At 36.7% G+C, this 16,102-nt stretch overlaps 1 protein-coding gene across 5 annotated transcripts in view; it reads right to left on the bottom strand.

Moving 5' to 3' along the window:
- ANKIB1 (ankyrin repeat and IBR domain containing 1) overlaps positions 1–16,102 on the bottom strand; it is a 143,219-nt gene that overhangs the window by 64,301 nt on the left and 62,816 nt on the right. For 4 of the 5 annotated variants that reach the window (XM_058525430.1, XM_058525421.1, XM_058525426.1 and 1 more), the window contains one exon: positions 10,380–10,680. In XM_058525430.1, coding sequence (XP_058381413.1) covers positions 10,380–10,680 — 301 coding nt within the window. Of the gene's footprint in view, positions 1–5,848; positions 6,029–10,379; positions 10,681–16,102 lie in introns of those variants that run through there. The other variant, XM_058525437.1, reaches the window with a different exon arrangement.

Genomic DNA, 16,102 nt, shown 5'->3' with positions numbered 1-16,102 from the left:
GCCCAAAGAAATCCCACCTTTAAAAATATATGGAATAGTGACTTGACTTGTTCACTATTGAGGTTTCAGCTGGTTTTGCGGACACTAAATATGTTGTTACAAAGGGCTGTAGGTTCAAGTTTCCACATTATGTCTGCAGAGACGTTATGAATGACATGAATGCCATGAGGGTTATAATTTAGGACAACCCTAAAGGACAGCCTGACAAAGAGTCATGCAGCTGATTCTTTTACAGGATTCAGTCATGACCATAATGACATAGTAACGGCCACCATTTACTGAGTGTTAGTTCTAAGTGCCAAGCACTATGCTAAGTACTTTAAATTCACATTCTTATTTAATATTAACAACCCCATGTGACAGGTATATTATGATGTCTCAGAAAATTTAAGTAACCTGACCAAAGTTACCCCGATAGTAAGCAGCAGAACTGGGATTAAGACAAGAGTCTGACCAAGTTCTTAACCGTGACTAGATATTGTACTGACACATAGAATAGGATGATCACATAAATTAAAGAAGAAAATGCATCCTGGGTCCACCATAAAGTTCTGCCCAGATCTGACTTATGACCTAAATGTGAATACTTTTTATAGGTTTTCATTTTGTATGGGGGTTAATCAAATGGTAGCTTTACATTTTCTTCCAAATAATTTTATCTTGCTTCCCTCCAACAAACACATACAGCTTCTTGTAAAGTTCCTTTATTGCTTTTGGAACTGGAATCCTTATGGTTCCTCTAGTCATCCCAAGTGGCCTGACAAAATAGGGGACTTATATCAATGCTAGGCCTGGAAGCCATGGGCTAACTTGACAACCCCAATGGATATGGCTTCAGCTTCTTGCTCTAGGCCAAGGGAATGCCCTAGAGCTAAGATGGTTTAACATTTTTTTTCAAGTTGTAAAAACAAGCAAACAAACAAACCAAGAAGAATATAAAACACTGACTTGTGGCCACAAAGCTCAAAATACTTATCCTTTGTATCTGGCCCTTTACAGAAAAAAATTAGCTAACATAGCTCTAAGCAATCACTGTTGCAGCCACCTGTAGAGCCTGAGGGCAAGGTCATAACAGCTGCTATTTACCACCTAGAACCTTTTTAGTCAGTGTGATCTGGGGACGCAGCAGTATTATCTGGGAGTTTGTTGAAAATGCTGAATCTCAGCATTTCCACCCAATCCCCTGCCACTCCAGGCCTGTGAATCAGAATCTGATTCTGATCTCTAGGAGATTCTTACCACAAAGAATTTTGACAAGCAATGACCCTAGAGTACAATCTACAGGGCTGTGGAAATTGATATATTTATATTACCTAATCTACTCAATATTGGGAACTTGCAGTAAGTCCACAGACTTATCATACCTATAGCAGGGTCTATTACTGTTTTTAGCCTTTCTGCTTATAGGTTATCCCATACCTAAACGCAAAATAAACTATTTGCTTCTGACTGCTACAGAACTAAGAGAGCTGACTTTATTCTTTGTTTCTTTATTCAGAGTAGTAGAAAATGATTTCTAAAGTGCACACTGGGATAGCTTTCCAAGCCATGATTTGATTTACTTTCACAATGGATATTACCATAGAAGAGATTCTAAATATTAGCAAACAAGATAAATCATCTTGAACTTAAAGCCCTCGTCTTTAACAAAAGCAAAGACAACAAAATTTAAAAGATTGTGCTATTCCAGAATATTGGTAAGGGGAACCTTCTTAAAAGGATATGCCGGAGTGTAGACTGCAAACTTTGGAGTTTAAAAAAAGAATGGGTGTGTGAAGAGGAGATGTGTGAGAAGTCAGTGTTGAGAATCACTGCTGACCATTTTTAGAACTTCAGTGCGATTTCTTGCCTTGACTGGTAATCTATCTTCGAAAGGAGTCAAATGAGTTTGATGGGACTGGGGGTGAGGGGATCACAAAGACCTGTATCTCACTGCTGCCACTGGCATCTGCAGAGAAACTCATAATTGGTGATAGAATGGAGGGTCCATGTCTGTAGCATTTGTCTTGGCAAGGAAAATCAGCATGTATGCTACCTTTGGCATAGAATCTAGCTAATAGCAGTACTGCCTGACATTGGTGGAGTACTTCTTAGAAAAGTTATTTCACCTTGCTGACATTTGGGGCATAAGGTTGGAAACACCAGTAAGTGAAAGATGTACTAGGTGGAGACATCTGTTCAATTATTGCTGCATAAAGTCAAGTGTTTTGCTTTTACATAATAGGGAGTTACATCTGGTCCTGAAGAGGTAGTTTTTAAATACTTCAACCAAAGCATCCTAACTAAGTATCATTTTCTTCAATCTCAAGCAAGGAAGACTGAATATTTTATTTTATTTTTTTATTTTTATTTTTTTTTGTGAGGAAGATCAGCCCTGAGCTAACATCCATGCTAATCCTCCTCTTTTTGCTCAGGAAGACCGGCTCTGAGCTAACATCTATTGCCAATCCTCCTCCTTTTTTTTTTTTTCCCCCAAAGCCCCAGTAGATAGTTGTATGTCATAGTTGCACATCCTTCTAGTTGCTGTATGTGGGACACGGCCTCATCATGGCCAGAGAAGCAGTGCGTCGGTGCGCGCCCGGGATCCGAACCTGGGCCACCAGTAGCAGAGCGCGTGCACTTAACCACTAAGCCACGGGGCCGGCCCACTAGCTTTTGATTTAAAGGAGAGAGACACCACTCCTCCTTTCACTTGAACACTTAGAGGCCATTGTAGGGTTATTAATCGGCCTGATTTCAAAATTGTTGTATCTCAGCAAACAGGGAGGCCCAAGGAGAGGGAGAGAGACAGGGAAAGGCCTAGTCAGGGGAGCAGTCAGAACACATACATTTCTTGATTAAGTTTGCTGTCTTCAATGGACGCAGTTTGTGGCTCCCCAAAACAATTACAATAGTAACATCAAAGATCACTGATCACAGATCACCATAAAAAATATAATAATAATGAAAAACTTTGAAATATTGCGAGAACTACCAAAATGTGACATAAAGACACAAAGAAAGCAAATGCTGATGGAAAAATGGCTCCTATAGACTTGCTTGACGCAGGGTTGCCACAAACTTTCAATTTGTAAAAAATGCAGTATCTGTGAGGTACAATAAAATGAGGTACACCTGTAATCTTGAGAAAAGATGTAAAAAAAAAGAGATGATTCTTAAAGTATACTGTAGTTGTAAAATTACCATTTCATCGTCTCTGTTTCCTGTATGACCTTGAGCACTCTATTACTGTCTCCATATTTACTCTCTGCCTTTCTAGTGGCTCCTGGAACTGGGATCCCCTGTATTAATTCTGTCGTTCTACTTTTTTCCTAATACTTTCCTTTCTTTCTCAGCCACATTTCTCAAATTAGTGACTGACACCCTCTGTCTCTCCACTTCCTCAGCAAATTATTCAATTACTCCCAGCAATCTGACTTCTACCCTGACCATTTCACTAAAACAATATTCCTGAAAGTTATTAATACCTCTCAAATCCAACAGCCTTTCTCAGTCTTCTAATTCCTTTACCTTTCTGCAGCATGTCACATGACTATCTCCTCTCCTTGAAATTCTTCTCTTGGCATCCTTGACACTGTATTATCTTGGTTCTCTTCTCTGCTTTTGCTGTTTTCTTTATAGGACACTTCCTGTTCTAATTCTCTTTAAACATAGGTATTCTCCAAATTGATGCTGTGACTTTAACTCTGTAATTTTATCCGTAATCTAAAGTATTTCCTTGGATTTCTCATCTATACCTTATCTTGCTTTTAGTTATCAACTCTATGCATATAACACTCAGTTCTAAACCTATATTCTTTATTCCCAGTTAGGCCTAATTTTCAATAGCCTGAATACCCTTTCATGTGGATAATCTAAGACCTGAATCTCAATCCTTCTAAATGAACATTCCATATATTCTCCTTTCCTTCCAACCAATTCCTTCACCTCATCTCACATTTTAAATGTCTGTTAATTGTTAGCAAGCTTCAAAGTGACGCGGGTTGAAAACCAGGCTCATTTTACTTAAAAATAAAGTTAATTTATTTTACTCTAATTATAGATAGCATAGCAGATTGTTATGAAAATGGGAAAAAATCAAAGAGAGAAAATTATATCATCCAAAGATAGCTCACCATTGTTAATATTAACATTTTAAAGCCTCCATCATTTTTGACCTTTCTCTCCCTTGCTTTCTTGTATCAACTGACCAAGTCACCAGATGCCACCAGGTATTCACAATGTCCCTTGCATCTGCCTCATTATTTCCATTTCCAATATCACCACACAAATCCAGGCTCTTTACGAGCTCACACCAGAATTAGTGCAATAATCTTCTAACTCCTACCACTCCCTCTAATACACTGGTTTTCAACCTTGGCTGCACACTGGAATTATCTAGAGAAGTTTAAAATACTAGTGTCTAGGGTCCACCCTCAGAAATTCCAATTTTTTTGGTCTGAGGTATGGTCTACACTATGGGATTTTTTGTGCAGCCATGGTTACAACCACTGTTCCAGCACAAAGGTTTTCAAATTGTGTAAGAATCATCTGGGTAGCCTGGTAGTCACATCAGGGGGACTTGGGGTGGGGATTAGATATATGTACTTTTTACAGGTGATTCCATTGTAGGTGGCCCACGGACTATGCTCTAAGCCAGGCCTTCTCAAACTTTTATGTGAATATGAATCACTGTGGGATCTTGTTAAACTACAGATTCAGATTCAGTTGGTCTGGGTTGAGGCCTGAGATTCTGCATTTCCAACAAGTTCCCAAATGATTGATGCCAATGCCAGTCTGAGCATCATTCTTTGTGTAGCAAGCCTTTAAGAAACACTGCTTTAGAAGTACCCCCATTCAAATCTATTCTGTATTACAACCAGAAGGCTAACCTTACTATATTTGCTTTCATAATAGCGCCTTTCCAATCAAAAATTTTCAATGGCTCCATTTTCTATAAACGAACCCTAAATTCATGACCTTGGCATTTAGTGTTTTCTACTTGGTATGGCCTTCATTTTAAGTCATCTGTCTTATTAGTCCTCCACAAAATACCTCAATCTGCATATGTTTGAGAACTAGAACAGTGCTTCTCAAATTCTAACATGTAAACAAATAACCTAGAGAAGTTGCTTAAAACATTCCAACAATCTACCCTCAGAGATTCTGATTTGGAATCTGGAGGTCCGATGGGCCCAAGAATTTGTATTTATAACAAGCTCCCAGGAGTTACTGATGCTACAGGTCTGAGGGCCACATTTTGAGTAGCCTCTTCCAAACAATTAAAATGAAATCTTACCCACTCAAATCTTACTACTACTTATGAAATCTTCCAGGATAAGTAAAATTAAAATGATCTTTCTTTCCCTTCAATGCCTATAACGCTTACTGCCTAAATAATTAATATAGCCCTTAGCATCATAACATTTTGGAGGCAATAATGAGATCATAAATTTCTTGATTAAAAATTTGATAACTGATGGGGCCGGTCTGGTGGTGCAAGTGGTTAAGTGCGCGTGCTCCGCTGCAGCGGCCCGGGGTTCGCCGGTTCGGATCCCAGGTGTGCACTGACGCACTGCTTGGCAGGCCATGCTGTGGCGGAGTCCCAAATAAAGGGGAGGAAGATGGGCACAGATGTTAGCCCAGGGCCAGTCTTCCTTAGCAAAAAAAAAAAAAAAAAAAGGAGGAGGATTGGCAGATGTTAGCTCAGGGCTGATCTCCTCACAAAAAAAAATTTGATAACTGAGGCCCAGATTGGCAAAGTTACTCAGTTGCTGAGCTGGGACTACAGTTTCTGTATTCTTTTCACAGTTTTAAAACTCCAGGTGCTAAAAACAAAATATAATTAAGTAAAACTCTTCAATCTGACCTGTGAATGGTTTTTATGGCTTTTCAATGAAGTGTGAAATGCTCTGATGGCTGCCAAAGTGTCAAATAGGCTCTGTGGCTGTAAAGGGAAAAGCATGACTTAGCACCTTTGGTTTTCTAGTGACCTCTATTTGATCTGACAATAAGCAGCTACACTTAAAGCTCTGAATAAGCAGGTAGGACAGGGGCACATAGGAAACATCTAAAATAATACTCATTTTAAAAAATGCTTTTCACAAAGTGGAGTACTATCCAAAACAAGAACAACCTCTGTCACATCAACCATTTATTGAATCACTATGACAGGCGAAGCACTAATACAAATAAAATGAGGCCTAATGACTAGGCTTGCTCTAGCGAAGTCTGTCAAGGGGAGAAAAATCACTAGACTTTTAATTGGGCCATGCTAATAGACCTAACCCATCATTCCTCTCCAAAGTTCATCTCTATTCTAAAGTAGAAAAACAAAAACTGTCAGCAACTGAGAAAAAAGTGTATTATTTTATTGTATTAAATTCTTGTTAAATTTATGTTTTAATGGAGTTTTGTTCTTAACGTGCTGGGCATCCATTACATAGTATTTTTTAAGTTCTTCCTATCATGAAAGCATATAGGACTTGCTACATGTTGATAATGTTATTTTATATATTCAGAATAAGCTTCTGAAGTGTGGAGTGCATAAGGTACGGGTCCACTGCAAACTAAGGCCCATAGGCCAAATCCAGCCTGCCGCCTGTTTCTATGTATCCCACAAACTAAAAACTGTTTTTACCTTTTTCAAATAGTTGAAAAAAATCAAAAGAATATTTCATGATATGTGAAAATTATATTAAATTCAAGAGGGAGTGTCCATAAACAAAGTTTTATTGGAATACTGCCGTGCTCATTTGTTTATGTATTGTCTGTGGCTACTTTCAGGCTATGACAGCGTTGCTGAGCAGTTGACTAAAATATTTACTATCTGGCATTCACCGAAAGAAGTTTGTTGACCCTTGGAATAATTCTTTGAAATATGAAAAAATTAGAATTACAGGGGCTTTATTTATGGTTTGTCCTTAATAAAGGTTTAACATATAAGCATTTCTAATTTTCAAACAACTGCAGTTCACTTCTCTTTGCGTTACTTTTATCTCACAGCAATTTTGAATGATTGATATTTGTGAAACTCCAGATTTTCCTACTTAAGGAAGTTCTGAAAAATACATCAAAGTGAGGATTCAATATAAGCACCTGGTGTTAGAGAGTGGCCAAGAGAGATAAAAAAGAGGGGCTGGCAAAGAGATAGGAAGAGCTCTATTCTGCAAATGAGTGGCATGAGTTTTGTGCAAAACAAACCCCAAAAACCAATCCAAGGCAAATCCAGGTATTAAGACTAGATATAGGGATAATGGTAGCATCATTAATAGAAACAAAGCAGTCAAGAGGAGAAGCTAGTGAGTAGAGAAGACTGAGTACAGTTTTGGAAATGCTGAATTTGAGAGACTGTTGGAATATCCATATGAGAAAGTCAACTAGGCAGCAACATAGCATGAGAAACTTCAAGGTTAGATATTCCATTGCAATATCCTATATACAGCCATTGATACCTTTACACCTGGAAGATCCCAGAAGAACTCTAAGAGGTTTTTATGTTACGTTCTGCGTGTGTGTGTCCCTTTAGCTTACTATGGAACACAATTATTATAGGAAGAAGGGGAAGTTTTAAAGTAAATATTTCATTTCTATGGTTAAAAATAATGTCACAGGAAACTATCTGTTTAAATCATTAAATGCACATATGAAATTGTCAACTGATGACTTTATCAACTCTGTCCTTAAATAAACATACAGAGAAAAAAACATTTTCAAGAACTAGAGAAGAAATATTTCCATAGATATAAGTCCTTAAGTGTTAAAAAAAACATAAAAAGCTCGCCCTTAACATAGAATAAAATAATCAATTTAATCTTAAAGACTAGACACTGAAAATGGGATATATTTTACTGCAATCATAGATTAACATAAAATTAGTGCTAAAAGGGATCTTTCGAAATCATTGTAATAGTTTCATCTTGGATGGCTGGGACTGATAATCTCAAAGAGGTTGAATGACTCACTCAAGGTTCTACACATAGTCATAGTGAGGACCAAGATGAGAAACCAGTACTCATTCTACCATACTATGATCTCTAAGCTTTATGAAAAAATTAATAAATATCTGACAACACTTTTACTCAACCCAAACCCTTTATATCATGCTTGGCACCACTACGGCACTATGAAAACTAGAAAACATTATACAAATTTTAGTTATTATAATTATTCTTATGGCCAAAGACAAAAAAACAATGACATAGACAAATCAGTAGTTTAGGAAAAAAACATTTAAATTACTTATGACAGTAAATTTTATAAAAGAAGTCTAAGCCTTTCTGTTCATCAAAGGAGTATGACACCACGTGAAGATACCTGAAGACTAGTACTCTAAGAAGTACAATTATATAGCAGGTTATATATTTCAATGTATTTATTTTATGCACTAGTACTAGAAAACATAATAAGGCCTCTGTAATTAATTAATGTATACTTACCCAGGAAACTCTTCTAGTTTAATTAACAGTAAGCATTATCAAAAGTCATTCAGGGCCTAAGGCTGGGCAAGTGTACGGTCAAGTATACATAAGAGATTAAAGATAGCTTTATATGGGTAAAATGGTATGCTGAAATTTGTTGATGAAAACTAGAATAAATGCAACCAAGGTATTTATAACATCTATTTGGGATGTTTTAAATTGTCAAAAAGCTCCTCTGAATACAGAAAAATGAAAACAGTCATCAAATGGTATGGTTTATGGAATATGATATGCTGACAGATCAAACAGTTAAAACATACATAAACATTCACACCAAGCAAATCATCAGGCCTGTCAGATAGTTCAGAATAAACCTGGCACTAATTTCCTTCACTGAGCAAAAAATAATGCTGGTAAAAACATCATACTCAATTTTTTCGAACAATTTAATAAGCATGTCATTGTAAACATACTTCAAAACCAACAACTAAAGCAATGCTTATAGAAAATTTTTGGAAGCAAGATATTAAAGCAGCAACTTAAGAGCACTATTACTACTATCAAGAATAAGCTATTTTCTACTCTAACTCGCTTGAGAAATATGATACAGTCCCATCAATAATGGTGAGTCACTACAGCAGGGATTCTTTCATAGGAGGTGGGCATAGAACAATATACAGTAAGACTTGTGTAAAAAGCCTTAGGAAATCTGCCAATAGCCCCCCTCCCCTTGAAATCCTAGGACATCCTTCTACCACACTGTGAATCAATGTTAGAAAGCATTGCTTAAAAAAATAGTTTCAAGTTAATGACCGTCACTAACTAACTAGTGGGCAAAGGTGACACAAACCCAAGAGATGAAATGACAAAGACTTGAAAAGATTAACAAGTATCACAAATAATAGCTGTAAACAAAATATAAGATCAGAAGGGTTCTAGAAGTGAAAAGAATTGACACTTCAGATATACTAAAGAAATACAAATGGCTGTAATCTTTTAAAGTAAGTAAATGAAGGGCATTCATATTTTTTGGTATATTTATCAATTTAGAAGTATAAAGTATATATAAGTGAATAACATTAAGGAAATACTTAATTTTCAGATATATATTTTAATCTGATTAGATCAATGCTTTTCAAATAAAGGTCTACATTTTTGGTAATGTAGGTACTTTGTGATTCAATCTATAATACTCCCCACTTATAATTAAATACATCTACACAAAAGAACTTCTGTGTGGACTGACATGAATGTAGCTGAGAAAAATATGTTCTGTTGTATGTAGAGTGGTGATGATACTATGAAGAGGAGTGATTTCTTAGCTTAGTTAAGATCCTATATTATATGGCTGATTTTATCTAACCCTGTTGTTAGATATTATACATACATTAAAGTGAAATATATATATAGAAAAATTCAAATATAGTATTCAGGAGCACTTTAATGCAGATTAAACAGCATTTCAAAATTCCAAATGTTTTTTAAAAGACCTCAATAAATGTATTCATTAATATTTATCCCTTGCTTAGGGAACTGATCAATTCTGGATAACACAGCTATAGGTCTCACTTGCCAAGATTTGCTATATCCAATATGTATAAATTTTATAAATTAGCTACTAAGAATCAGCAAAAAAGTGGAACAATATCTCTAATAAAACTATTATTCTCAATATGATAGTGTTTAATTGACGATTGTTATCGTCAAGGGTGCTAGCAAATTTTTAATTGCTCTTGATTTCATTTTATTCCCAAGATTCATCTTATTCCCACTGGTTAACTGTGGGTTTGTTTTTAATCTTTCCCTAAAATAAGGAAACGACTTGATATTTAAAAGGGGTATAGATTCTTTCAGAACCACAAAAGGGACAAAAATGACTAGTTAAATTAACTGCTAAGATAAACAAAACAAACATTGACTATTACCTATTACCAAGACACAAATTTTACCATGCAGAATATCAAAAAAATGAAGTTTTACCTCTACACAGGTTTTCATCCCTGAGGCAGCAGCATAGTGCAGGGGTGTGTTTTTTTTGTTATCAACGGCATCAATAGCTGCTCTCTCATATTCGCCTTGGTCAAGTTTTGCTCCTTTCCATCTTAAGATCATCTGCAGACAATCTGCTCTTCTGGAATCATCTTCTGAGGGGCGTGCTAAGCGAGGATGAAGGGCTCCTTCAGATATCATAATTTGAGGTCCCATACACAACAAATGCATAGATGTTTCATTGTGCACATTCCGTTTATTTGGATTTCCATCTCTACCAAAGAGAAAAGTCCTAAAATGGTAAAGGAAAGGAAGGATGAAAACCAGTTTTTTCCTACTTAGAAATAAGAATACATAGAAAAATAAGAAATTTAAAAGATAAACTCTCCTTCTTAGCTGCTAATCTAATTTCTCTTCAAGTATTGTTTCACAATAGGGTGAATGACTAATTCCTACAGTTATAAAAAACTCCATTCTAGAATAATAACACTAAGAAAAACAAAGTTGAATATCTTTACAGTATTTGCAAAGAAGAGAAGAAAGGATATGAAGGGAAAGGAAGGGAGAATGAAGGTAAAGTGAAGAAAAAAGGAAGACAAGAGAAAAGGAAGGACAGGAGGAAGGAAAGGCACAGAAAGGGCTAGACTAGAGCCCAACTTAGAGACTAACATGTCAATAATATGAATGCTGAGGGTACATTCTTAAACATTCCACACCAACTATTTTCTTCTTTATTGCTCTGCCCTATTTCTCGAGTATATGTTCATTTAATAAGGATGGTGACAAAGATATAAGCACAGCAAGTAATGTGTAAATTTTAAATCTAGGAAAAATTTCTCTACCTGAAATTCATCGGCTAGCCTTTGAAATAATAAGGCATATATTTACACAGAATAATACTTTTTGAGGGGAGTAAGTTGTGGTTAGTTCTAGAAGACCAATATCTAATTCCAAGATGGTAGCCTTTACCAATGATAGGTCTACGTGAGCTGCCTTAACTACTGCCAAATGCAGATCGGAAGATTGTACCCAGCTCCTAATATATCCTTGAGCTAGGATCATAGGATTAATAGTTGAGCCAATTCAGTGGCTATAATAGGATATTGGAAAATGAGCTGGAAAAAACTCTGCTATAATACAGTCACTCTATACTAGAAAACACACATATACACTATGAAATGGGCATACAAGCCCCATATCTGAAAATGAGTACCTACATTTACTGTGGAGGGCTGATATCATTAGCACTCCTATGTCCAAGTCCAGAACAGCAATGGGAAGAGAGCAGAGCCAAACCCTAAATCCTAGTTACATTTGGATTGCTCTTAGGTTAGTTTTAGCTTAGAACACACGGCTCTGACAGAACACACGGCTCTGACCATAAAAGAACTAGCATGGACTCTTCAATTTGAATGAGTTAGCCAAGCTGGAAAGCTCTTATGAGGAAAAGACTGAGGAAGAAGTCCTAAGGCAGTAGAAGGCTCCAGACAACTTTTAGAACAATTCTGGATCTCTCCCCTTTTATCATTCAAGACTCTGGAGAGCTCAGCAGTACAGCCCTTCAAACCAGCCTATTAGGTTTTAGCACCTACATTTATTTGAATTGTCCTGAAAGTAGACATGAGGTCTCTGGAGTAGGAACAAGTGAATTACTATTACTTATAATAACCATGCCGGTTCCTCATATCCCAACTTCCCACTGGGGCAGTGCAATCAGAGCCAGATCAGAAGTCATCCTCCAAGGATTGGGGTCTGCACTGTAGGCGACTGTGGTAGGTAGAATAACGCTCCTACCCCAAAGAAGTCCATGTCCTAATCACTGGAACTTGTGATTACGCTACCCTACATGGTAAAAGGGACCTTGCAGATGTGATTAAATTCCTGACATAGGGAAATTATCCTGGATTATCCAGGTGGGCCCAATGTAATCACGAGTCCTTACAAGAGGAAGACAGGAGGGTCAGAGGCAGAGAGAGATTGGAAGATGCCTTTAATGATGGAGGAAGGTGCCACAAGCCAAGAAATGCAGGCAGCATTTGAAAGTTGGAAAAGGGAAGAGAAGAGGTTCTATCCTCAAGCCTCCAGAAGGAATGCAGTGCTATCAAAATCTTGAGGTTAGTCCAGTGGAACCATTTCAGACTTTTCACCTCCAGAACTTTAAGATAATAAATTTGTGTTGTTTTAAGCCACTAAGTTTGTGATAATTTGTTATTGCAGCAATAGGAAGTTGATACAGCAAGAAACCTTGAAAATAAGACTCTGGGAGGCTTGTATAACAGACCTCCTCTCCTCTGGAGACAGGGGGGAAAACAACCTATCCGTGAGAGTAAACAAACTGTCCTAGGGAAAAATCCTGGGTTCTTACTCTTTGGAGTATAAAAGAGGTCTCTTACGGTGAAGATAAGACTAGCATCTCCAAATTCTACAGCTTAGGCAATGTCTCCATAGTCTCAGGTCTCATCCACTCTTCACTCCCCTTCAAAGGTAAACATGTATCTCCTGGGAAGGAAATCTCTGGAGTCCTCAATCTCTATTCAGTCACCGTTTAACTTCCAAGGCTTGTCTTTTAGTCCAGGTCACAAGTTTCAGTAAAATCTGCTCAGAAAGCCCTAACTGTGCATATTTTCTCTACAGTCCCACATAACCTTTATAGCCTTCTGATCCTTGCAGTACATGTGTAGGCTCTTCATTGATGGCTCTGAAACTCGGTTTTCTAGGAACTGACCCAGACCATCTACACAAACCCAACACTATTTAGAAGCCTCTTTACACTAGGCTCTCTCTTCCAGTTGAGTTTGGCCACTCCCTTCTTTGTCTTCACACAGCATCCTAATTACATACTAACTCATCAGTTTAATCATAGTTACCTTCTTACTTATCTGTTCCCTTCTCCCACTTAGTTTATAGGCTTTTAAGGCAGGGTCTATATCCTGTTCTTTCTTGAATCCCCAACAAAGTGTCAGACACATAGCAGATGCTTGGTATAATTTTGATAAACTGAATCCATATTACTTTTACGATCTAGATCAGTGACATGGCATTGGGGATCTCCTATAGACAGCATTCTAGATCTCTCAAGCCAGCAGTGTAGTAGAAAGGTCAAGAACATGGCATCTAGTATAGAATGCCAGGCTCTAATCCCAGTTCTGTCACTTTTCAGCTGTGTAATTTTGGGCATGTTACATAATAGCTCATTAACAACTAACATACGGTTCATATCCTTTGACCTAGTAAACCTACTCCTGGGAATTTATCCTAAAGGAAATAGCTTAAAAGAAAAATCTATAAGAACAATGATATTCAATAAATAGTATTAGTTTGAAATGAAAAATTTGGAATCACTTAAATGTCTGGTTATAGGAGAAATGGGAAACATAAATCATGGTATATCTATATAATAGAAAATTACAATAAAGTCATTAAAAAGTCTGTCTGTGAATGTTTATAGCCAAAACTAGAAGGGAACATAGAAGAATTCTAACAGTTGTTTAACAGAGGCAGGAATGTGGGTAGTTTTATATGTTTATATAATCATAATGTTGCTAATTAGCTAAAAAAAAGGAAAATATACATTTTCCCTATGTCAACAACTGATGATAAAATTCCCAATCATTTTTCCCTGTATTTATAATGGTTGAATTATAATGGATAACTGAAATTAAAATCATACTCTAAAAATCTGTTCAAGATTAAAACCTCTTCCAAGAGATATTATTATTAACAATAAAAAAAGATATCATTTTCTTAAACCTCTAACTTAGTAAGAAATTATAAAAATTAATTCAAATTCTATAAGATTCTGGGCAACCACATTTATCCAGCTTTTCCTATCCCCATTTCCAATATATCATTTATTCTCTCTTTTACTTTGGTCAGGAAACCTCGCGTTCTTCTCACCATGGAATTTAATGCAAGTTGGAAGGATGTCAGTTGACATGGAGGGATCTCTCTCTCTGTTTCTCTCGTATTAAACATTTCTAGGTCCTTCCCAATACAAAGAAGAGATAGTGAGATAATTTTGCAAATGTTCTCACATCCAATTTGCCAGACTCCAATTAATCAAACCAAACAGTTTATTATTCTGAGATTAAAGTATTAAAATAGCTTCTTTATACATATTTATTCAGGAAAGATTCTCAAATTTATTAGACATAGTGCCATACCTGCATAAACATTTTGTGCTAAAACTATAAAGCTGGATATTCTAATTTTATTGATTCACATACCTATTTTTCTATCATGTTTAAATTCAAAAGTAGAGTCTTCCTTACTTTACATGCATGCAAAAACAGAATAATAAATATATAATCGATACGTAAGTTTTAGATAGGCCCGTTTCTCTAAGTATGTCAGTAATTATGAAGTATATTTTACGATATGCACATAAGGTTAATTCTAGAACAGGGACAAGAGATAATTGGCAGGATGGAGTAAGGAAAATAGTAACCTGAAAAAAAGTCCCTTTCATTAGGGATTTTTAACCCATCCAGAAGCCATCTGTTTTTCTAGATTCTTTCACTGTTAATTCCCAAATGGCTAGTAAGTGCTACCTCTATTTCTTCTACATTCAATCTCCACTTCGATGTGACTCTGTTCTTATCATTATACTGAAATTGCATTCTCTCACATCACCAGGAATTTCCTAAGAGCTAAATTCTTCATCATTGTCCTTAATTTTTGCTTGTAACCTGAAATTGCTGACTATTCATTTACATGGTTACTATACTTTCTATTACCTTGGTTTCCATAACTACACACCTTTTCAATATCTCTCAGTTTTTATCAGTACAACTTCTCTTTTACCCATGATGATGGCTCTACTTCCTACACCCTTATTGGAAGCAAATTCAGTTCTTGAATCCATTTTCTTCTCCATACACATTCCTCCCTTTCAGAGAGTACACCTACTCTCAAAGACATTTATCTTTCAACGGTTTCTGTGAAAATACTTTGTAAATTGTAAAGTATTATCAGAACCCAAATTATAGGCAGTGGTGGCAGAATCATGGTTTCTCTCAAAGAGCTTGTACTATTACTTCTGTGATAATTCTTAATGCTTTATCACCCTGTCTGACTTCTCATCTGACCTCTAGACCATATTCTAACTTCTTATAGGCCCCCTTCTCTTACATATTCTACTATCATCTCCTATTCAACTGAGCTCCCTCCAAAATAACAGTCTTCTCTCCCAGAGCCTCAATTTCTTGCCATAACACTCTTATTCTCAGACACTAACATATACATACACCATCAGTTCCTTTTAAACCTTCTTTTTCATGCAACAAATATTTATTCAGCAGTTGTTATTTGCCAGGTACTATTCTAAAAGTTAGGCATATTGTGAAGAAAACAGATTAAGTCCCTGCCCTGTGGGATTCGCACACAAGGGGGGTTGGGAGAGGACTGCACTTCAATCCATTTAAAAGAACTTAATAACTCCTGAAATATAAAAGAGTCAAAAAGCAGAAATCAATAATTGGAAACTCTGGGGCTGGCCCGATGGTGTAGTGGTTAAGTTCATGTAGTCTGCTTCGGCAGCCTAGGGTTCGATGGTTTGGATCCCAGGCATGGACCTCCACACCGCTCATCAAGCCATGCTGTGGCGTCATCCCACGTACAAAATAGAGGAAGACTGCCACAAAAGAGGGGAAGATTAGCTCAGGGACAATCTTCCTCAAGCAAAAAGAGGACAACTGGCAACAGATGTTATCTCA

Source organism: Diceros bicornis, chromosome 3 (genome assembly GCF_020826845.1).
Source record: "Diceros bicornis minor isolate mBicDic1 chromosome 3, mDicBic1.mat.cur, whole genome shotgun sequence".
In the NCBI taxonomy this organism is placed as follows: Eukaryota; Metazoa; Chordata; class Mammalia; order Perissodactyla; family Rhinocerotidae; genus Diceros; species Diceros bicornis.
Note: the sequence above shows the minus strand (reverse complement) of the source record. Positions and strands in the feature narration are given on the sequence as shown.